The sequence below is a fragment of the Neopsephotus bourkii genome, unplaced genomic scaffold (genome assembly GCF_033783945.1).
Source record: "Neopsephotus bourkii isolate Nb327-2 ecotype Australia unplaced genomic scaffold, CSIRO-AGI_Nbou_v1 NB_518, whole genome shotgun sequence".
Taxonomy (NCBI): Eukaryota; Metazoa; Chordata; class Aves; order Psittaciformes; family Psittacidae; genus Neopsephotus; species Neopsephotus bourkii.
The window spans coordinates 1,892,400-1,916,955 of record NW_026901019.1 but is presented as its reverse complement, the minus strand read 5'-3'; the positions used below and the strand labels follow the sequence as shown (position 1 = coordinate 1,916,955).

The following is a 24,556-nucleotide window of genomic DNA, read 5'->3' as shown; positions in this document are numbered from 1 at the left end:
CTTGTGGGTATTTTATGCAGTAAAACACTTTCCATAACAAATTGTTAATGGGCCCAATTATTTGTCTGTAGTGGGCTTCTGCACTTCCAAGTGATTTCCCTTATTAAGCCTAGATGTCTGGTTCCCTGTTGCCTCAAAAGCTGTGATCAGTACCAGACCACTGTTGAATACAGGCACACTGAATAATGCTTGAATTTTTGACCAAGATAATGCTATGAAAAAACAGTGAATGATGCAGTCGAAGAAAAGAGGGAGGATGAATGAAGTGAAAGGGGGATGAATAAAAGTGAAATCCCATAGTTAGGCCTTCTACTTTCCTACTTGTTTCTATTTGTTTGTTGTTGGGGGGATAGTATCGTTAGCTGCTTTGTTACATTGCTATTGGAAATACATAGATACCATTTTCTTGATGTGTCTTTGCTTTCAATACAGCATCTTACAGAGGCAGGGCTGTTTGGGGAACATCTAATTTTTGAGATGCTTATGGAAAGATACATAAAATTGTGATACAAAACCAACCGCTTTCTTTGCATAATACCATCCTTAGTATCTACTTCCCCCCAGGTCACCCCTGCAATGAAAACACACTTAAGGAATTTCACATTTAGTGTTATTTTCTCTTGAAGGAGGAAAACAGAAGTGCAGGGTCTTAGACGTTAAAAGCTGTATGCTTGCAGCTACCGTTTTTAGTGCAATGCTGCAAATTCTCAACCTGCATGAGCTATAATTTGCTTTATCCCCAAGGCTAGGAAGGAAATGCACCTGTACAGCACATTTCTCTTGTTCAGTAACAGGCTTTTTTGTGTGTGAGTGTGATTTTTTGCTGTGTTATGTCCTGACAGAATGTGTATCATTAACATGTTACTGGAGATTTGAAGCTGCTTTTTCAGCTCTGAAAAGTTGATTTAAGGGTCAGGGTGACTAGTTACCCAGTAAGTTTTTGCACTGCTGTTATGCAGTTTTGAGCAGGAGCTGTGCGGTGTGAGGCTTTCTGTATACTCTTCCAAGTGATGTTATTTATCCAAAATGTCAGCTCCTACAAGAAGATTGTTTTAGCAAAGAAATTGATTTGCATTATTATGATTTTTTTAGCTTCACTGTTTCTCTGCTGTGTTTTTGTAATCAATCATTTCTCAAGAACCTGTAAATCAAAAGGCAACTCTTTTTCCACCATCAAGTAAATGTTGCCTTTGCTAGGAAGAAGTCCTGTTGCCCAGGAGCTAGATGACCAAAAATGCTGTGAAAAATTGAAATATATAATTGCTTTTGTTGAACAATATGTTGACCTAAACTTAATAATGGGCTGCATGGGATGTTTCACTGCAGGCTGCATGTGAGAAGGTGCTTCCTTCTGCTTGCTTGTTCAGAAGTCTTGCTGATGAGCAAAACCTTTCATTTTGCCTGTTGCTTTACTGAATTCTCCGCATTTCCCTCTGCATTCCCATTTGGATCCCACATCTTGCCTCAGACTTGTTACATGTTGTTTTTCCAGCAGCACAATGCAGGCACGCTGTGGAATGGAAATCAAAGGAAGAGTTGCTTTTGTTTTGTTCAAAGGCATGCGTCTGCAAGCTTGTGCTGGGTTTCCTCTCCTGCTTGAATCTGGTGGGGTGGTGAGACATGTAAACAGCAAGCATTTTTCCCCATCAGTGCTTGATTCAGGGCTTTGGTTGAAGGTAGTAATTCAGCATTTTTATTGCCTTTCACTGGAGGCCTTGAAGCTTGAGCAAAATGTGGGAGATCCTTCCACTGTCATGGGTGGTAAAATAGTTTTGTCCAGTGTCCTGTGCTGGGCTAAGTGGGGAGGAAAACCTGGGCTCTTTACTATTAGTCATCAAGGTGTTAGATAATCTGTTCTTGTTTGAGCAGTCAGGACTGTTTTGTCTAATTAGATATACACTTAAAGACAGAATAGTTCTTCCAGAACACTGGATGTTATCTGTTGGAAAGGCGAGAAAATCAAACCTGTCTTTTATTTTTAAGAACTGGATGCCTCCCAGCTCCCTTCCCTTCTTTTCTTTCTTCCTCTTTCCTGACACACCGCTGTCATTACTGCCTCTGTTTAATATTTCATAGCATATATAGAACACCAGCACTTAGGACAGGAATGGGAAACTTCTGCACTATATCCTCTGCTTTAAGAAGTGCAGTCAGGTAAAATATGAGTCACCCTAGCAGCTTTCTTGGTAGCTAAAGATGTTTGTAGTTTGATGTTCACAGTGCTGTGAAAGAATGATTGCTAGAAAGAGTTTATATGCAAGTTTCTGTGTAATTTAAAGCTTTGTGCTGCATGAAGAAAGGTAGGGGAGAGGATGGGAAATGGCAGTGACGGTTTTTTTCCATGCTCCCTCAGTTATGGACCAAAATCAACTCTTCCTAAGGAGCTGCTGACCAAGGAAGTTATCAGCAGGCTTTTACTTTGCTTCTTGTTTCTCTTCTTTCTGCCTATGGATTCTGTTGCAGTGAGAACGCAAGGGCTGAGTAATTCAGGTGTGATGTGTGATGCCACGCAATAAAATGGTTTTGCACAATGCAGGTTTTGCATAAACTAATTTAGGTGTAGTGCCTAGGGTGCATGCAGAAGGTCTGGGCTGACAGGTAAGAATGACTGGAAAACACCAAAACCACAGCACAACTTTCCTAATCTTTATATATTTTTCTTTTCTGTTCCATTTCAGAGTTGTACATGGTACAGTACACAGCATCTCTGTTTCTGCTTAGAGGGCTTTGTTGCTTTCCTGTGTCTGAGAGTTTGGTTTCAGATGAGGTATCGTAGAATGGTTTGAGCTGGAAAGGACCTTAAAGCTCATCCAGTTCCAAACTCCTGCCACAGGCAGGGACACCTTCCACTAGAGCAGGTTGCTCCAAGCCCCTGTGTCCAACCTGGCCTTGAACACTGCCAGGGATGGGGCAGCCACAGCTTCTCTGGGGGTCCTGTGCCAATGTCTCACCCCATCTTCACAGTGAACTGTGGAATGTCTCAAGTTGTAAGGATCATCAAGTCCAGCTCCCTTTGCCTTGAAGGACTACCTAAAGCTAAACCGTATTACTAAGAGCATTGTCCATATGCTTTTTAAGCTCTGGGAAGCTTGGTGCCACCATCACTTTGCTAGAGAGCCTGCTCTAGGGACCAGCCACCCTTTCACCTTTTCCTAATGTCAAATCTGAACTTCTCCTGATGCAGCTTCATACAATCTCCATGTATCTTCTAGAGAAAACAAATACTTTGGTACCATTGAGTACTTCGGCACCAGTGTAGTGAAATTTATTGTAGCAGTAGGAGACGACTAAATGCCAGAAGAAAGCAGAGTTAAATTATGAAAGCTTTAAAATTGACTGGGTTTTTTTTTGCATGTGTTTTATTTAAACATGGATAGCCTCTATTAATAAAGCTATATTGATACTTCTTGACACTGCAGATGTAGGAATGTGCTATATGCATAAATGCACATAAAACGTTGTGGTCAAGGTTTAATTCTGTTTACAGAGGGGTTTTAGCAAGTACAGCATGGAAGATTTGCTGAGACTGCATTCTGGCCATTTCTTTTCTTAATTCATATAACCACTTCCAGTATGCAGTTATCTGGATATCATTAATTATCTCAATATCTGAGACTCATTAGGTCCAGATTGCAGAAGGCATGTTAGTTATACATGCTCCATCTGTTCTTTTGATGTAAAACCAAAAAGTATCTACCCCATGTTACGCATTACACATCTTTAATAGTACAGTTAAGGTTCCTAAACAATGCAGAAGAGATTCTGCAGCTTGAGTAATGCATTATCCAGGCTGATTTATGTAGTTGTTTTAAAAAATGGTGTGTTTAATAAGTAATGTCCTAGCATATTCTCCTTTTAAGATACTGACACAAACAAATAGAAAGGAATCCCTGCAAAGAGGAGCTGAAATAAAGTGCAAGAATAACATGCTGTAAGTCAGCAGCAAAGCAAAAACAGACTTTGAGGATCGTGGGGAGCAAGGAGGAGGATGGGAAGCTGTGATGTTTTCTCTTTGATGTGGAACATCCATCTGCAGGTTTTCTGATGAGATACACAAGCTAGCCAAGTACAGTGGTAAGGTAGTGTCATGCTCTGCTGAGCCCTGTTGAAGAAGGGAGCATAACGGGCAGGTGGTAGAACTGGAGCCCTGATTTTTCATCCTGCTTTCTGACCTATTGGACAGAACTTCTAATATTAGGTGATATACTGTATACTAAATTGTGCCCAAAAAGCCAAGAACGTTTATTGAAGACAATGGTCTGTGACCCCAGAGCTGCAGGCCCAGCAGCAGTTCCATTTATTTAACTGCCCTGCATTGCCAGTTTGTCAGGCTGTAGATCATCACAATTGTCTTATGTTTTAATACAAAAGAACAGATACACATCAACTCTTATATAAGCAAGTGCAAAGAACAACTTTGTATTTTCTTCTATTAGTAATGAAAATGGTAAGAAGGTGTATGTAATAAAGCCTTCAAAAACAATAGACGCTTTCTGCGCAATGCACATGGTTAACATGCACTACTAAGCATGACTGTCCATATAATGTAGCTTTCTGTTGTGGTGCAGTGCATTTCTGAGATGTTTGTCCATAGGGCAAAAACTGTGTTGCAGTGATGAAGGCTATTATAGTGAGGGACATGGTTTTAAATACTCCACCTCATAGAATCATAAAATCGTTTAGGTTGGAAAAGACCTTAAACATCATCAAGTCCAACCTTTAACCCAGCAGTGATAAGTCCACCCCTAAACCATGTCCCTTAGTGCCACATCTGCAGGTCTTTTAAATACCTCCAGGGACAGCGATTCCACCACTTCCATGGGAAGCCTGTTCCAATGCTTGACCACCCTTTCAGTGAAAAAATTTTCCCTAATACCTGGTCTAAACCCTTGAGATAATTTCCTCTCATCCTGTTGCTTATTACTTGGACAAAAGAATGACACCCACCTTGCTACAACCTTCTTTCCTGATAGCATTGACTCTGTTCTTGCTCTCTCGTAACTCGAGTTTTGCTAAACTGTAGTCATTCCAAATTTATTTAGACTGACTTATTTCGATTATGCAGCCTTTGCTTCCTATCCAGAACTCCTTTTCAAGGTAACTAAGTGCTCTTGATCAGAAGATGACAGGGGAGCAAATAAAATGTTGTGTGTAAGACAATTTATAGAATATTTTGGAATAAGAGATGCCATAGAAGTATCAGTGTGAAACGTTACTAAAGATGTGTATTTTTAAACCTTAGGCTGGGCGATGCAAGTTGCTGCCTTTATTTTCATTCAGAGGAAGTGGGAAGATGACAAGAGTCACTTTGAAAAAATGCTGGATTATTTCTGTGACATTCGTGAACCGCTGCAACTCCTCATCTTTCCAGAAGGAACTGATCTCACAGGTAGGGTGCGTTTACCTTCTCCTCCTGAGGTGCTCAACATGGAATTTCTTGTTTGTATATGGAAAGGGTAAAAGGAGTACAAGGCAGGAGCAAGACTGGGTTCTCATGGACAGTACAAATCATAGTAAATGATCATATGTGCTTATTCGTTTAAGAGGCACAGTTTCACTGAGAGGCTTTGCCAGTCTTCCTGACATAACTTATGTTTCACAGCATTGATGATTGAAATGGCTTTTGATTGTCAGTGCTGTATGTACCTTGCATTAGCAAAAGTAGGTCTCCACATCAGGAATAAATCATAGGCATGTTTTCCTTTCCTGTATTACTGTGACAAAAAGGGCAAAATCATTTCAGACCCATGGAAGAGGAGCACTAATCTAAGAGACTTCTTGCCTAATGTTTTGAGAAGAGAAAATTGAGATACTTGTTCCTTGGGCCATATAAGCAGTCTGTATCTGCCTGTGTAAGAAAAATATCTCCCTTGAACAAATATTGACATTATCATCAGAGTAAATCTAATGAGTTTAATCCAGTAGTATTAATTCTTAATAAAATAATATCTACCTTAATACAAATATCTTATGGCATCAGTAGCAAGCTGCTAAGCAGTGTTGAAGGCAACTCAATTGCCAATAAAAGATACAACACTGTATGAATATTCTCTGGCTGTTCATGCCTTCAGCATGATTTAATAAGCATCATCTTTAAATAGAAAATCAATTACAATTAAGCTCCTACCTTTTATCATATTTAAAAGAATTTTTACTATGCTTTCCATTGCAGATATTTTCAAATCATATTTTATCACAGTGCCAGATCAGTAAGTACTAGACACAGTACAAAAATAACAAACATATACTGCTTTTTTTCTTCCATGTTTCTGATATCCATAAAAATTATATGCATAGTATTCAGATGCTATCACACTGTAGGGAATTGTCATCACTTCATCAACCTTCCTAAAAGAGAATAAATTCATTGTATGTTATTGGGCTGCTTCACATGATACCTCTTGTTGAATTAGTTAGTTTGTATCTAAAATTAGGAAGAAGGATGGAAATTATCTCACTATAAATGATTTTCTTTTTCCTTTCAATCATGAAAAACTGTTCCCTCCTAGCTCTGAATTATGAGGTGAAATCTTTATCTTATTCATGGAGTCAGGAGACCTCTCCTTGGGTCACTCACACCCTCTTTTTGAGCAGGTGTTTCCATCTCAAGATGACTGAAGGAATTGGATTGTTTCTAGTTTATTCCATAAATGATGTAATCCCTCCTGATATTCCTCAGGGCCAACAGATTTTAAGGAACTGAGGAAGGTTCATACTGCAGCTTTAAAAAACAAGAGCTAGCTGTGGACTGAGACAACCACTTGTGCTTCAGAGTCCCAAAGGCAGTGGTGGGGATGCTTCCACCTGAATGTGGAATCGCTCAAGGAAACACAGGGTTTTCTCTCAGCTGTTGTAGCTGATTAGTATTCCTGTTCTGATTTCCTTCCTCATACGTGTGTAGCAAGTCCTCTTTAACTTTGCATTGTCAAATGGGTACCTGCACCAACTGTGCTGTTGTGAAGCCAGCACAGATCGGGGGGATCATTTCCCCCTGGGTTGTTGAGCAGCCCAGGGAGGAAGCAGTGCAATGGGAAGGAAGGAGTGATGGGCAGGGAAGAAAGGAAGATGATAGAGCACTACTTCCTTTGGCAGTGGTGCTGGCTTCTGACATGTCAAACTGTCTGGTGTTTAGCGCTCCTCACCATCAGTAATGAATGCCACCTTGAGATTATATCTGAGCATAAGATGTATAGAGACAGGTAAAACCCTGGGGCTTTTTCTGGGAAAGTAAATAGCTCTCCCCATCTAATTGTCTTCACAGGAAACATTAGCTCATATATTTTAACATATTATAGGAGACAGGGCAAAATCCCTTGCCAAGCTAATAGGTTTATGCCATATGAGAATGATAGAACATAATGTGTTTTATATAATGTTTTGAAAAAATGACTTTCAGCAAACTCTGGTATGTTATTGACACATTAAGACCTACTTCAGCCTCACGTCCCATCTTTTAGAATAAGAAGTAAACCACAGTTTTGTTCTGAATGATCACTCAGTATCCTAGGGGACATTCTGCAAACGTACAGGTAATGGCTCTTGTTTTCTGACCACATTTCAAACTGCTAATTACTTTTGAAGACAAAATTCTTCTGGTGCTTAAAGTGAGAAATAACGTTCTACATGTACTTCACTGAAAAGCAGAATTGCTGTGCAGCCCTGTGCTCCTATCATTGTTTTTATCCTCTAAGTGGCCATATGACAATGATATGTTGACTTCTCTTTATAAGCAATTGTAGAATGTTTTCAGGTATTTGAGAAGATGTCAAAGAAATGTAAAGTATGACTATTTTATACATGGGCTATGCCTGAATATAGGTTGGTGAAGTACTTTACCGTGGGAGATGCTATGTAAATAAACCTTAGAAATAGTAATGTCATGAACTGTAAGCGATGTATTTGCCGCTTGGATGTATAGGGTGTGAGGTAATAATTATATACTTATTTCTGATAGGTTGGTCATCTTTTCACTCTGGAGTACTTCAAGGTTAAAGCTAAGTGCGTCAAAGGTATTTTATTGTAATTGCTTAAAAAGAAGCCCTCAGCAGATAAATGTGTAGCCAGACTTTCTGAAGCTTTGAAGCAAACAGAACAGCCATAAGTCTAATGCTTCTGGAAAGCTGGAATACAACCCACCATTTTGCTTGTTCTCTTTTTTTCTTGGTGTTCCTTACAAGACTCTTTGTAGCAATTCCTCAGAAAGCAATAACAAAAAGTAGTCACTGTATTGCTCTGCACCTGTTAAAGCCTCATTTCCTCTGAATTCCTGTCTGCATCCCTGTACATGGTCTCTTCTTCACCCCGATTTCTCCTTTCTCCTTGTGTTTCCTTCTGTGTGACATTTCCTCTGCAAACCTCTTGCTGCTGTCTCTGCAAGAGGCATCATGTGATCTGGCTCATCCTCACCAACACTTGAGTTAACTGATGGCCTGCTGCATGCTGTGCTGAAAGCCCTGATGGAGCCTGCCCTGGCTCTTCCTGTTGTTAAGATCTCAGAGGCTGCCTTTACTCAGTTATTGGTTTTTCTAAATCTCCTGGAGGCTTAGTCATCTTTGAACCTCTTGTCTCTGTCAAACTTTGTTTGCAGGTGGCAATAGCTTCAAAAGTTAAGGGGAACAAACAGGTGGACAGAGTGTGATTGCACAGACCTTTTTTACTTGAGGAACAGCTAAAAAATAAGTCGGAAAGCTTGCTAGAGTCCAGATTTTGGCAGGAATTTTTGATGTCAATCACAGAAGGCAACTTTGTTGGATTCTTCTCTTTTCTAGTAAATGTGATGTACTTTGGTGATGCAAAAAGAGATTGGTCAAAAGCACTGGTAGACATTGGTGTACCATGTCATATTTTGAAAGTAGCACAAATAACAACAATTGCTTAATACCTTTTATGCTTTCTATGCAAACCTCTGATAGATAAATGAGGATTTTAAATTTTAATTATTTTTTTCTTTGAGATTTTTTTGAGTACTTGCTTATTCTTTCGTTATCTGGCACCAATATAATTTGAGAGTACCTGAAGTCATAGAAGTACGTGTATGCTTTTATCACAAGTTAAACTAAAGGAAAAGGTAGTACTTAATATTCAAATATCAGTGCGCTAGTACTGATATTTCAATATTAAATACTAACAAACAGAAATAAAAGTAGTGGATAATTGATCAGAAATAGTTGTATTAAAGTTGTCAGAATCAGCTTTCCAATAAGATGATGAGGGAAGTATAGGAGGATGAGGGAAGTTTATAGTTCTTTTGGGTGACATCTAGCAAAACACATCAGCCTGGACAATGCTGGATCTGTAAAAGCATGTGAGCGTGTTTGTTTGAGAAGGGCTAAGTCTGCATATGTATTCCATGGGGAGCACAGACTTAGTTTTGTTGGGTACAGGTCTTGGAGTTTTTGGACTGTTTGTCCTCACATGAAGTACTCGTACTCTTCAGGCTCATACGAATGCAGCTTTTTAGTGCATTATGGCTTTCATCAAAGTCCAATTCTAGAGATTTCTGTTTCAATTCAAAACTAGCTCACACATTGAAAATATAATTTGACTTAAAAAAACAAGGTATTTGTTCAGTTTATCCTCTTTTTTTTTCAGTAGCAAAAGCAATTCAACTTCTTAACAATCTGTAGCTCAAAATGAAGAAAATGTGTTGGCGTAATTTCTTCCCCAGTTCCTTGAAATGAAATTCTGAAGTTTAGTGCTTCCAGAAAGTGCCGACTCGCTGAGCTTTTCCAACCTACGTAATTTTGAGATAAATGGGGAAAAGTGTAATCAAATGAGGTACCAAAGGCAGCACCGAAGCAAAATAATTTAAGAGGTTATGGCCAGACCCCTTAAATTCTTGTTTGTTTGTGTAGTTTGACAATTGCTCTGCAGTAATGTCTAAAGACTCAAATAAATTGACTTCTTGTGCTTGTCACCACCTTAAGAACGTACCCCCTGTGAGGCTGCAGGTAGTCATTGAAGGAGACGGAGGGGGAGAGGCAAGTCAGTGCAAGACTGGGGAAGACAGAGCATGAAGCAGTTCTGGATCAGGAAAGGTCCCACATCACACTCTATTAATAAATTGGTTGCTTTGCATGACAATTGATTATTCTACTTACTTTTTTTTTTTTTTTTTATCATAGGAGCAGATAGAACCAAGCAGTTAAGATTAGAAATACACATAAAAGGAACCTGGGGGTAGGTTTACTTTGGCTTAAATACAGTATAAGTAAGAAAATACTTGTTTCTAGAAAGCAACACTTACTTGTATTTGTCAGAGAGGGTGAGCAAGAGTGGGCATTACACTTAGCCAAATGATGTGAGATGCAGTTTGGGATTGAGGAGACCCAAACCGAATTAATTTCCCGTCCTTGTTTCAAAAGCTGCTTTATGCAATTTGTGTGTACTGGAAGCAAAGAAGAGAACATATGTTTCCTCTTTTTTAAGAAGTGTTTTCACTATCAGCCTTACAAAGCCATCTTTCACTTTTTCTGTTCATTCACCTGAGGATGTGATAATCTGGATTGATTATGTAGCTGACAGTGTAGCCTGATCTGTTGGTTAAGGGATTTTAAAGAGGGTTTGTTGTGGGGATTCCCTCACGTTGGAGAGGATATAAAATAGGTTTCTAATTTCCTGGATCTCTAGGTGTCACATAATGGGGAACATCCCATTTTCTGCCTTATGTTGAATACAGTTCTAAGCAGGAGACTTGCTCTGAATGTTCCCTGTAAGGCTTAGGTACAAGTGTCTCTCACACAGGGACCCTAAACAGCCATAGGTCTGCACCAAGGGGCTCGCACTGGATAAGAGGGTAATCAGTGCATTTGTTCATAAACAATAGCAGAGTAAAAAACTGTTCAGTTGCTGACAGTAGCAGGAGGGGGAGGAAGGGCATTCTTACTTTGCAGTAGAGGGAAGGCACATCTTCGCTTTGCTTTCAGGATAACATCAAAACCCTTTGACCTTCCTGACTTGCAGTAAAAAATATTGTTTAATGCACAAAGACCTGTGGCTTGATAGTTGTTAGGAAGGGAAAACGGAGATGATGTTTCCAGATGACAGTGATCATTGTATTAGCTGGGAGTGTTACTCCAGTTCTAAAATCCCATTACACTAGAGTCATGCAAAAGGGGAAAGGAATAATCTCTGCTATATAAAACATAAAGTCCAGAGGCAAGACAGAGGTACAGATATCAGGAAATAGCTGAACAGTGTTGGCTGGTGTGCCAGTGTCCAGCTGTTCACATGTCTGTAGAAAGGCATTATAGTAAAGGGAAATTTGGAAGATGTTTTACAGATGTTTATAGTGAGTTCTTTCCAAGTGCAAGGAGGTGCATTAAGAGGAGGTTGGAAGATAATTACTTAAGGCAGTGGGCAGTGGAGGTCCCAAACCTTTTCTGCAACATCAGTTAGGTCTTGCTTGCTTGCAAGTGCAAGTAGGAGTGTTTTGCAAGCACTGAGGTATTCATTTTCATGTTCCCTCTGAAACAGAGTGCTAGTGAGGGTTTTTCTGAGTGCTCATTAAATTTGTGCAGTTCAAGATGTTCAAGACATTTAAGATTTAAACATTTTTTTTGACTGCTTAACTTTATGTAGATTTCCGTAGCACTTGTGTCTCAAAGCTTTGATTGACTTGATTTGCAGAATGTAAATGTGCCAAAGTGAAACCCAAACTTGGATATGCAGAAATTGAAGAAAAGAACTTCTGTCCTTTGGAAGAAACAATACGTTAGCTTAGAAACTTTGTGATTAATTAATTTAGAACATTTACTTGAATCACCACAGAATCTGGAAAAGAACACTTTTTATGGGAACACTTGGTGATCAACGTCATTTCTTAGAAAATGGAGAGTCTTTGTTGAGCTAATAGTGCAATGCAATTATGTCTAAGAGGTAGAATCTGCCTTTTCAGAGGAACATTTAATAATTACAAGATTGCGTTTGCCATTTCTGCCATTCCAAGTCTTGCTCAGAACTCACTTAGCAAATTTTGTTGTCGCAGAGGTAGGAATCCTAAAGGCAAGTTCCCTTCACTCATTCAGAACAGTCCATTTTCAGTATTGAATCGAATAGTAGTCGAGCAGACAAAAATAGATACTCCAGTCACGTGGTTAAAGACATAATGCATACATCCAAGGAAAGATACATTTATGTGGCCAAGTGTAATTTTAGTATTCCACACATTCTGTAATTTTAGCAATGCTTCTTGAAGATGTAATGTTTTCAAGTATTTGTACATTCTGGCTATTTGGCAAGAATTAAGTCTTTGGATTCTCTTTGCTGAATCACTTGCTTGGCTACCATGCAACAGTTTTCCTTTCCTCCAAATCAGGAAATGTGTGCACTGAATCTCAAGGGTTGTATGTATGAAAAGCAGTGCTTTTACACATGGAAACAGTAGGTCACAGGGAAAAAATACTCAATATACTGATATGCTATGGCATTTATTAGTAGGTAGATAGTACTTTAGGAGAGACATGCATTTTCTGATAGTCAAAGGGCTGATGTCATTTAGTAAAAAAAGAAAAATGCAGGAAAGTTGCATTACTGCTAAAAGGACATCTCACACTACTGTTGATTTGTCTGCTTGAGCTATTCTTCCTTTACAGGAAAAGCTACAATTATAAAGGAAAAGACTTGCCTATAAGTATCAATTCTGTTAAGCAGCAATATGTTTTCATTACTCTGCTTCCCATCTCTGTTAAGGTTAACTGTGGACTCTTAAAAAAAACTGCTTGAAAAAGAATAGATATAGTTTGAGCAATGATCTTGTTCCGTAGATCTGTTGCGGGGATTTTATCTTTTAAAACTGTAAAGCTATACAAATAGGAGTTGTTTAATAAGATAGTTGATCAAATTAAAGCTAAAAGAGGGGAAATTTAGATTATGTATTAGGAAGAAGTTCTTTACTATGAGAGTAGTGAGGCCCTGGCACAGGTTGCCCAGAGAAGCTGTGGCTGCCCCATCCCTGGCAGTGTTCAAGGCCGGGTTGGACAGGGCTTGGAGCAACCTGGTCTAGTGGAAGGTGTCCCTGCCTGTGGCAGGGGGTTGGAATTGGATGAGCTTTAAGGTCCCTTTCAACCAAAGGGTTCTATGGTTCTATGTTTCTATGCAACTGATGATGTCCATGTTGCCAAGGGAACACTGCATGTTCCATTGCCTTTGGCTCCATTGGTTGCGCAGCAGTACATGCAACGATGGAGAAAGTATAGCCACCACAGCCAATTTGTCTGCTGGCCGAGGCTGCTTGAAGAGTCTCCTGCACATAGCTGGAGAAGAAATTGCTTCCTCTCCACCTGTCTTCAGAAGATTTTGCTGTAGTGTGTCTTCCTTCCTTAGTGAGCTCTGTTACCAACTGCTTCTGAAAAGCCTTTGTTCAGTTTCCTCATGAGAGACTTCTTTGTGCCAGAGGTTCGAAACACATTTGTCATGGGGTTTAGCCACGATGCTTTCCAGATGCCTTGCATGTGTGGTGACACTGAGGCAGTTGGTGAGAACATTAAACCAGGGTACGTATGTGCAGTGCAGGTTGAGGAATAAAGCGTGTCAAGTTCAGAATGAAGATAGAGAATACTGTTACATTAACAGTTTTCCTCCATTTAACATTTTGTTTCTGAAATAAGTTTAATGTGGTTAAACATTGACCTCAAGGTATTTCTGTACATCATAGCAAATCTGTATTACTATATATTGTGCCTTTTGTGTTAAAAAAATAATTGAGCCAGTTAACACATTTTACTGTAAAACGAGTATTGAAGTGTACAGAGAACTTGTAACAGACTTCATAGATTTCAGAGTGCATTTGATAAATATAAAAGCTTTGCTGGTTATTTTCTAAAATGAAAGGAGAGGGTAAAAAAGCTTTTCTTGCAGTCCACATGGCTCTTCCTCATGCCATACTAGAGCCAAGAAAAGCGCACTCACTGTCTGCCTCCACCTGAAAAGCTGTTGCATATCCGTACTGTGTGAACTGCTGTCGTACTGTTCCTGTCGTATCATAATTACATGTAATTCTTGGTCTCCATGCACACTAATTGAAAGTGGTGTGTTTTATTCTGTCCTTCAGCCAATACCAAAGCTCGCAGTAACGAATTCGCTGAGAAGAACGGACTTCAAAAGTACGAGTACGTCTTACATCCGCGGACTACTGGCTTCACTTTTGTGGTTGAGCGTCTAAGGGAAGGTAATCCTGCTGTGTATTTATATGTTCTTTTTGTCTTTAAGTTAACAAATCTCACCCAAGCTGTAGAAGCTCACAAAAGTGCTTAAAGATCCCAAAGAAGTTCAACCAGTCTTTACTGAACACGCAGACATGTATAAGACTTCCTGCTCTGAAAAGCTTCTGGTTTTAAGTCTAAGAGCGGAGATGAGTTGTGATGTTAAATGGGCAAATGGAATGCACAGCAGCATGTGGATGCAGCAAGTGAGCTGCACAGTGCTGCCAGGTTTTTCAGGTAATGGTGACTTGGAGAATCTGTGTAAAATAGTTGTGCTCTTGGTAGGGAGGAGAGGAAGAGAATGTGTTATACTTGCTTTCTACTTGGAAATGGTCTTCTATCCCTGTATGAATCTGCAAGTAGAGGTCGAGTCCCTGTTACAGAGGATCAGAGTATAAAGATGTGATTTCTTGTTAGATCGCTGTGTCTGTGGGTCTTTTTGAGAATGGGCGTTTCAATGAGATTTGAGGCCATAATAGGGTAACCATTAAGTAATACTGATGTGGCAGTGATTCAAATACACATGAGTTGGAATATGTGCAGGATATATGAATGTATGGTTGAAGAAAATAAACATATACAGTAGATATGAAGTAACTTATTTATAAATTAGTTATTCAGAGAAAAACATTTCTAGATCTTTAACACATGCTGGTTATTCTGACTGCCAAAGGAAGAAGTTGGAGGTTGCTAAAAGGAATAAGGGCCTGTGGGTAGGTTTTCTCCCTTGCTGGAACCCTTGCTTTGATTTTAGGAGCAGAGCTGGCGTGCATTTTGCCTGATGCCTACTGAGCAGATACCCTAAAAATCACTGTAAATGCTTTGATAGTTTGTCCAGCTGGACAATGCTAGCTGGACCACATATCTATTTGACTCTATTTATTTAGGACATTCAGTGATGGATATCTTAGATTTTCATCTATCTTGAATGTTTATTACTCAATTTGCTGTAGTAAAGAATTGCTACATATGCAATTTCAAAAGCTTGTTTTACTTAAAACTTTATAGCACCAGGTTAACCTTGTGCATAATAATATTTCTAGCCTGGAATACATTTTCACTTGAAGGAATGTTTTCCACTCAAAATATTATCAACTTAAAAATAAAAAACCAAATCCTGTATTTGCTGCAGAAATGAGCTTTGTGCTTGTACAGTCATTTTCTAATTTGGTCAAAATGCTTTTCCATTTCTGTATAAGAGATCTATGCAAATTAGCCTATTGGGTTATAAAAAAGGAAAATATTTGAGGCTGATTCCAAAAACATTCCAAGATTTTTGGGGGTTTTGTTTTTTCTGTCTAGTCTTTCAAATGCTTTTGAGGCCTACTTTTCTTTAAGGCAGGCAAATCTGGTGAAAATATGAATATCCCTTTAGCACTGAATTTGCTACATGTTGGGAACCTTGATAGGCATTATAAGCTATATATATGATGACTGTGTGCTGTTATGTACTAAATTATGGGTGAGGAGGTGGTACCGCTAGCATTTTAAATGCTTAACTCTTAGTTATTAATTTAAGAGTATGTTTTCAATTGTTTGCAAGTGTGCCAAAACCAGACCATTTGTGTTGAAATGTTTTATTTTTATGGACAACCTAACTGTAGTTGCTTGACTTTAAAACACTTCAGTGCATTATATGCCTGCATATATATATATATACATATAATTACAATATAGATATCCAGGTAGGTTTTCAGATACAGATGGCCTAGGGTTATTGTGGAACTCTGCTTTATCTTATCGTTTATACTATTTATACTTTATTCCCAGTATTAGCAGTAATAAGAAAACCAGGTTTGTTAAGGGTATGGTGTTAACATGGGTCCCTGTTTATGGACTGTCCTAATGCTACAGTAGCATTGGCAGTAGCAATAAGCATAGAAATAGACTAGCTTCCTTTTTTTCTGCTCATTACTGGAAGCACAAAGCAGTGTGTGTGACTTTAACATGCAGGGAGGGAGTGGTGGAGATTTTAACATCATATTTACGTCTTTGAAAGTATTTTTGTGCATAGATGACAACCTTATTGCCCTATAGCTCTCCTGTGAATACATTTTGGCTTGTGGCTGTTTTTCATTCCTGAGGCTCAAGTGTCTTCAGGCCTGAGTACGTTATTTTACTCCAAAAATAGGTTGATGAAGAGAGGGGGAAAATGTCAGTAGAAGTTTAACTGCTTTTTGAATGCTGAAAAAACTAATTTAATTTGGCAAGAACCCTGATTAATATGCATCACAAGCTGTAGCATGAAAGAATTACCTGCTAATACATAAAAATAACTACTAATGACCCTTCTCAGTAGGATATAAAAAAAGAGGAAAAAATAACTTTCAGTAAAATGATGGGTTTTTTTATCTATAGGAGAATTTTTTGCTCTAGGAAGTACAGTCAGCACCCTGACAGCATAATCTGTCAGTTATCAGTCCTTTGCTTTCCATAGGTGTCAGAAATTTCTGAACAACGTGATGCCAGTGATCACCAGCACTCAAATTCCCCTGGCTGCCTTCTTGCTCTTATACAGTTGTTATTTCAACTATTTGATCTGTTTTACCTGTAGATGATGCTATGATGGTTTTTAAGTCATTGCTGCGATGATGAGAGCTAAGAAAAAAAGAGAACTGTAAAACCTCCACCAAAAAAGCAATAAAAATTATTTAGGCAATACATTTCCCTGGCTTTCCTTATTTTCTCATACCTTATTTTCCCCTACATTCTAGCTCTTCATGAGTAATAGCTCTTACCCTGAGAGCTGACTGTGCTAAACAGAAACCCAGGTAAAAGCTGACTGGTTTTGACTTTCATTATGCTCAGGTGCCAAGGCAGTGAAAATATTGTTTTACTTGTAAATGATCACATTACTGTTTTCTCATTCATATAAGCCTTAGAATCACCCAAGAGTAAAGACAGACTATGAACATGCTTCAGATGTATAATTAATAGTACACTCAGGAGAAGAAGCACTGCAGTTGTTGCTGGTTTTTAAGCAAGAGATTCAGGACTGATTTTTGGAGAAGTGTGTGCTTTGACCAAATAGCAATATTAAGTAGGATGGTTTAGTATAATGTCATTGTGTATGGTAAGAGAAAATACAGTATAGACATGAGAACACAAAGAGGAAAAGACTGTGTGGTAGCTGGATAAGGTCAGCTTGCTACCTGATACACAGTACAGAGTATTACCTGAAGATGTGGAAGTGAGTGAGAGAGGAACCAAAATTTCGGTAAGGATTAATGAAGATAGAAAAGTATAAAATACACTTAGGTTAAATATAGACTAATGAAATATATGCGTTTTTCACCCCTGCAAGAAGGTGATACTTCTTGGGAACTATTATTGAATTTCTAGTAAATTATGCAGTCTCTGCAATAGATAAATCAGGTTTCTGAGATTCTTCATTAATCTTTACTGATGCATGTTACTCAAAACACCACTAGTCTTTTCCCCCGGCATGCTTTGAAGTTTGCTTCTGCAAGCACTTTGGTCTTAGTCTATCAAAATACTTAAAATAGATGAGTTCAATTAATTTCACATTTTCTTAGTGCTGAAGCACATTTGATCACTTACTGGGGCAGCCAGAGGAATTGTGCTCTGGAAGAGCAAACCTTTGACCAGAGTGACCACTGCAATCCCAAGGACTATAATGTCTGGCTGGTTGGCTATTAGTGGAAAGCAAAGAGGAAAAAAACCAATAGTTAATTTGCTTCTTTCTAATTCTGCTTGCTTGATCAAGTATGTGTGAGCAACAGGAAATGAACTCTAGACACCAAAATGAAGATTGGTCATGGCTCCTTTTCTTCTTTTAACTCATCATCACATGCCTCTCTTTAACCATCTCCCAAAATCATATTTAATCCTTTTTTAAAGCTTGAAACTTTGAACAGATGCTAAGTATAGAGTAATTTTTGGCAGAACTTGGGTTAAGGCGAATCATCTCCTTTTACAAAATGTGGGGTTTTGATAATGACAAAAATGTGCAGGAATTTAAATAAGACTTTTATAGAAGTGTGCCTTTAACAATGCTAATTAAAAACATTGATGGCTCATGCTTCTAAAGATCTAGCTTGTGAGATCCTGCTATGAAAGGTCAGGAGGCTACTCATACATAAAATATAGGTTTTCAGGCCTGGTTGTATTCTATAAAGTTTCTTCTGGAGTGCCAAATGACATTGAAAGTTCAGATGGCTTGAATGTTCTGTTTCAAAGAGATGGAAAATAATGCTAGTTGATTTGATTCAATATTGTCTGGATTCATTGAATTACATATATTATCTTGGCATAATATCTGTAATTGTAGCCAAATAGTCTGTCGAGAGAAAATAGCTGTTTACAAATGTTTTCTTAAAATTGCTTCATGGCTTTTAAGTATTTTCTCTGGACTAAATAAACAGTAAGTGTTAAGACAAAGCAAAGGTTTTAAAGCATCATTAGAAGATTATTCATACTTTTGTAGTCAGTTATTTCTGCCAGTATTAAATTCTAACTGACCTCTTACTGACACTTCCTTCATATCCATCAGCAGTTTAATATCTGGATACATTGGACTGGGTGTTCCTTTTATGGGGTTTATATTTACTGGTTTTACAGCATGATGAAGACTCAGAATTATTTGCCTTATTATAGTATTTCGGCTTCAAATTTATTTCTGGCTCATAATTAGCCAACTGGAAAAAAATATAGCGGATAACAGCTGCCAACTACAGCATTCTAAAATAAAGATACAATTTTAACATGTTTGCCTTCGTTGCATATCCTTACTGATGGAAGGAAACTGTGATTCTCATCCTGCTTACATGATTGCTTCAAAATTGGTCCTTTTGCCCCAAAATAAATGTTTATATATGCACCTTCAGAAACCAGTCTGTATCTTCTGTTGTTTATACCCAAGCGTTACAGTTGTACAGCATTTCAGTATGAGAGTATCTCAATCTGATTTAATGCTAGGGAAGGAAAACTGTAGTTAGGTGTATTGTATCAATCTAGGATATCTCTTTATAACTATGTAAATATTTTAATCCCTTGATACTTACTGACTATTATGCTTTTCCAGGAGCTCTGATATCTATGTATATTTATGTATTTAACTTTTAATGCCATTGATTTGGGTTATGGTACAATGGGTTTATATGGCACTTTGGAGCTAATAATATGGGGATACAGTTTGTGATTTGCAGCTTAATATATATCTAAGTTAATAGGAGATGGCACTCAGCAGGTCTTGAAAGCTCACACATATGGTTTGGTTCACCTTCACTGGGGTGTGAAGTAGCCCAAGAGTTACACAGCAGGTCCTTGCAAGTGGTATCTGAATGTCCTCACTCTTCATGGAGAACATAGTGAGCTCCCATGTAAAGCCATAAATAGCTTATGGACCATCTTAAAGAGGTGATTCTGTTGACCCCTGCAACCACTGCATGAGTCAAGGTGCTCAAATTTGCCATATTTGTGTAAATGGCGTTTACAGTTGGGACTCTCGATTTAGTAATTCATTAATGAGGCCCTTCAACTTGAAGCAGCTCCCAGAGCTTTCTTTTTCTTCTGACTTGGAAAGAGGCAGGAGGCTGCTTTCATGAGTGGCTGGAATATCAGTGAGGAATGCTACCAAGATACTGCTAGAGACTTGTCTTTTGGTGTAAATGATGCTTCTACTCTTTGCACAGTTATGCCCAAAGCACCTACATCTTATAACACAGATGCCATTCATTCTTTCCAATGAAAATTGAAGTAATGCCCATTTCTAAGTGTGTTATATTTGGGTTTTCTTAAGGGAAAATTGATGCAGGTGTAAAATCCAGGTCTGTAATAGCTCTGTTCATTGACTGAAATGCTCACGCTGTGATGGTTGTATGAATAAATGGATGTACGTCTTAAACACACAGCTTTCTAATTTGATACACAAAGTTTCTTTCCTCTTCGGATTAATCATGGATGAGGCATGTCAGTCTAGATCACAGGAACGTTTGCTGAATTACCTTCAGAGGTTTTATGCTCTCAATCTGAGCATGTGAAACTTAAGCAGTTCTTAGGTTTGAGCATAATTTGTCTTCCACATAACAAAGGTACAGGGCATAGAAAGGCCCTGTACAGATGACAGTAAGGGTTATAGATCTGTTGTTTTAGTGCAAGCTGGCCTCCCTTTTGGTGACGGAACACATTTCTCACTCCCAGGATGATATGCTGGGCTGCTGCCCAAATTTCTGTGGGTTCTGGCGAGGCTGGAGCTTGTGCACTGACTGGCACTGCCATCTCTCAGAGCAGCTCTCTCCTGTTTGTACTGGTTGCTCGGTGCACGTGTAAACCAAAACCGGTCTGTTTTGGAAATAGGAAAATATAAGTGGCCCCACGAGCATTAACTTTAGGTCCCCAGTCAACTCATTTCACCCGCGCATCCTTCAGATTTGCAGAGATTAAGCAACAGCTCTAAACTATAATTCTTCAATGCAAGGAAATTCTTTCTTCCCATTTTTTTTCCTCTGCTGTGCATGTGTGCCTCCCAGAGTTATGTTACTAAGTAGACTGATACTCAGAAATTACGGAGCTGTTGTGAAAGAGCTTTGAGCAGGTTTTTTAGCTGAAAATGCAGTATTAGAGCTTCACTGGCTGCTGTTATAATTGAACTTGTGCTTTTATGAGAATTGGATTCTGTGCATCAAATAGCATAGCCTTTGATATAGAAATATTGGTATGTAAATTGAGGTTCGCGTGCCTTTTATGCCTTTTGTGTGTTGGTAGAAAATTCGTGACAAATCAGTAAATTTAAAATAACAACAAAGACCTTGTTCAAAACCACACTTTTATCTTTTGGCATGGCTGTGAAATCCAGCAATGCAGAAAATCCAGTGCAGGCTGTTGTGCTTTATTGTGAATGCTGACAGTTGTCTCTGTAATCTGGAACATGGGAAAGGGCAGCTCGACTTTTTCCAGAATCAAGTTAACTGTTGATGATTACCATATCTCACAAGCATCTGCCTCTGTTGGCTTTGACGTACTTCTCAGAATGAGCACCAGCTTTCTGTTAGCTCATTTCTGGCCTTTGGTACTCATTGAAGGTTTTGTTACTGTCTTCTTCCATCTCTTTACTGGAGCAGTATTCTGTACCACTTGCCCCACCGTAGTGGCAAACAGGCCAACGTTCTGCTCCTACAGGGAATGATTGGTTTTTTTCAAAGACGCTTCTCTCTCAGCCCCAATCCTTTCCTCATTCCATCCTCCACTGCTTTGGAGACAGGAACGCAGCCTCTCCCTGAAGGGTTTATGGTGGATCCGTGTAGTGTTTGCAGGATGACATGTTGTTGTTTGTGTCACCCGCGTATCTCTGGTGCTCATCAGAAATATTTCAGGTTTTATGTTTTTGAGCCTATCAAGGTCCATCTACTGAAATAATCTCCTTACGCTCTCTTATGTGTGACTCATAGTTTGTGACAAGCAGATATACCATGCGGTGGATTATTTTCCATTTACCTCCTTGCAGGTTATTAATAGTCGCTGTGGTAACCATATTAAAGAATTACTATTTGCCAGCAGTTACCCCACAGTGGTATTAGAGGTTTCCACTGTTTTCTCTTAACTCAGAATACACAGTATCTGTGGTAACCATGTGGTAATGTTTGGCAACTGCGGGCTCTTTTTTACTTGCTTCAACTGGAGCATGGAACAATGTTAGCTCATCAGTTCGCATACGTAGAAGTGAAGCTTGGCCACAGATGAGTTCAGGAAAAAATGATTGCTCAGTAAAAACTAGAATTTTCTTCAAAATGGAAAATATGCCCCTGCCTTTTTTTCTTTTTCTTTTTTTTTTTTTTTTTGTACTATTGAAAAGGTTTGTCTGGTTATGTACATGATTTGGCAGGGTGGACCAACAGCGTGTGTAAAAAGCTGTTATCTGCTGAGCTAGGCTTGGTCAGCATCTCTCTGGGTGTGCATTTGGAAAGGTTATTAATCTGATTGGAATATTTATTTGGTTTGTTTTTTCCTATCGTGTCACTCATGGCAGCACTGTAAGCAAAGCACAGGGTCTTGCAATGCCCTTGGTGCTCCCTTGAGCCTGCACAGGACACCAAACAATCAGTTTTGTGGGCTTATTCACTACATCCTTGTGTCAGGCTTGGTACTGTTGAAGTGTCCTGAACACTGCAGAAGTTGTGTAGAGACCTCATAGCAGCTTTCCAGTATCGGAAGGGGGGGCTGCAAGGAAGCTAGAGAGGGACTCTTCATCAGGGACTGATCAGGGACTGACTTCATCAGGACAAGGGGTAATGGGTTCCAACTTAAGTAGGAGAGATTTAGGTTAGATATAAGGAAGAAATTCTTCCCTGTGAGGGTGCTGAGGAGCTGGCACAGGGTGCCCAGAGAAGCTGCGACTGCCCCACCCCTGGCAGTGTTCAAGGCCAGGTTGGATGAGGCTTGGAGCTGGTTTAGTGGAAGGTGTCCCTGCCCATGGCAAGGGGGTGGAACTGGATGATCTTAAGGTCCTTTTCAATCCAAACCATTCTATGGCTATGAGTTGTCAAGGGAATTTAGGGTATTGTGTCAGAGTACTGAGCTTTGAGGTTGGTTTTGATTCGGAGAAAGACTTAAGACTGCCGTACAGACAATAGGTGAACCTCAGGTAAAGTTCAGGTTTGTCAGTTACTGCTTGTTCTTGTCAGCCAAGAGTCCATGATTTTGTACGTCGTGTTGGTTGGATTGGTAACATATTTAATTATTATTGAAGTTAATTCCTACAAGCAGGGGAATAGTACTGGTACCTGTTTATTTCACATGGCATTACCAGATGCTCTACACAGCATACCCACTTCTCGTCTCTGTTTAATAGTAAGGCAGATAATTGCTTTAAGCAGTCTTGAGTAGAGAGGAGCCTAAACATACTTTTACCAGGACAGAATACTGCTTTAGTTTCAGTTAGGAGATGATGTTTCCTGATGTGTTTTATTAGAAAAATAACATCATCTCCAGGCTGAACAGGCTAATCCCAAAGCAGAGCCCCATTGCAGAGGAGATTCTCAGTCCTATTTGATGGATTCCCCACTCTTCCACTTTTTGCAGATGCTAGCTGTTTTCATTTCCAGCTGCATTAAAGTTGCTGCAAATGTGTTTTGTGTTTTCCTGATACCACTTTTCTATGTGAGTAATTGCTGGCAGGGGAGAAGATCCGTGGAGTATCATTTCACTTACTGGAAATGTTGGAATCCTCAGGCTGTTCAGATACAGCCCCCAAATCTGTAAGTTAGTAATAAAGCTTTCAATCTTCTCTATTTGCAAAATTCATGGCTTATATATCATTAAACCTTAAGCAGATTGTTTCTTTCATTCCTTTCTGCTGTTGCAGCTTCAGCTCTTCTTCCCTTTGCCCTCCTCCCAGTCCCCTGCCATTATTTTCATTGCATACAAAAATCACTCCAGCATCATGGTTCTCCAGGCTGAGTTAGGTCCCTTACTTTGGCAACCATTTGCAAGGCTGTGCTCCAGAGATGTTGAGAGCAGTGCCACATTCATGAGTTCTGGATGTTGCTATGGGACTGGTACTGAAAAACTAAAAACGTAAGAGGGCAGAGAAGCTTGGGAAAAGTTGTAATAGAGTATGAATGCTTTCTAAAATAGATTTTTATCAAAACATAAACTTCAGCATAAATTCAACCCTTTACCTCATTCATCACCTTATATGTAATATGAAATATTGCTGCCTTTGGGAGTTATTTTGTCAACCTTTTCCTGAACTACAGGGCAAGAAATAAGGTCTTGGCTCTCAGTGTTCTCACTAAACACTAGTAGGTATAGGGAGGGTTTCCCTTTACTGCCTGTATACCGTGCCAGTTATTTGAATGCAGTATAATGTGAATTTACTGTTACAATGATGTATATTACAGATATAAATTTTGAATATATTTTCCCATAAATTATTTTTTCTTTGGAACTGGAGAACTGTTTTTAATACACGTTCAACATGGTAGTGTCTCTCCCTAATCATATTTCCTGCTGGTTAAAGCTAATAATATCTTACAATAAGCATCTCTGAAATGCATGACATCTATATTTAGACTTATGCAAAACCCTGGTTTTGTTTGCATTGGTAGTCATTGTTGACCTTGTAGTATAACAATAAAAGTGAGTGCTCTTGGTGATTATAAAACAGTTCCAGAAGCAGGGACCTGAGCAATCTTCTGGCTGCCTTGTTCCAATCACCAGTCCTTCACTGCGCTGCTCTGAAAGAGGCCAGCCTGTCCTGATGGTTTCTGACATTGCACAGACAGTAAGGACATCTATTAGGAGAAAAGCATAACATGCATGATAAATAAAAAGAGGAGAGGCATTTTTAAGAAAGCTTCCGAGACTTTGGAATTTGTGAGCAATGGCACGTTTGT

The 24,556-nt window shown here is 39.0% G+C and overlaps 1 protein-coding gene across 7 annotated transcripts in view; it reads left to right on the top strand.

The window, feature by feature from the left end:
• Nucleotides 1-24,556, top strand: part of LCLAT1 (lysocardiolipin acyltransferase 1) — a 118,267-nt gene that overhangs the window by 50,534 nt on the left and 43,177 nt on the right. For 6 of the 7 annotated variants that reach the window (XM_061350538.1, XM_061350543.1, XM_061350539.1 and 3 more), the window contains 2 exons: nucleotides 5,243-5,389; nucleotides 14,051-14,167. In XM_061350538.1, coding sequence (XP_061206522.1) covers nucleotides 5,243-5,389; nucleotides 14,051-14,167 — 264 coding nt within the window. The remainder of the gene's footprint in view (nucleotides 1-5,242; nucleotides 5,390-14,050; nucleotides 14,168-24,556) is intronic. The other variant, XM_061350542.1, reaches the window with a different exon arrangement.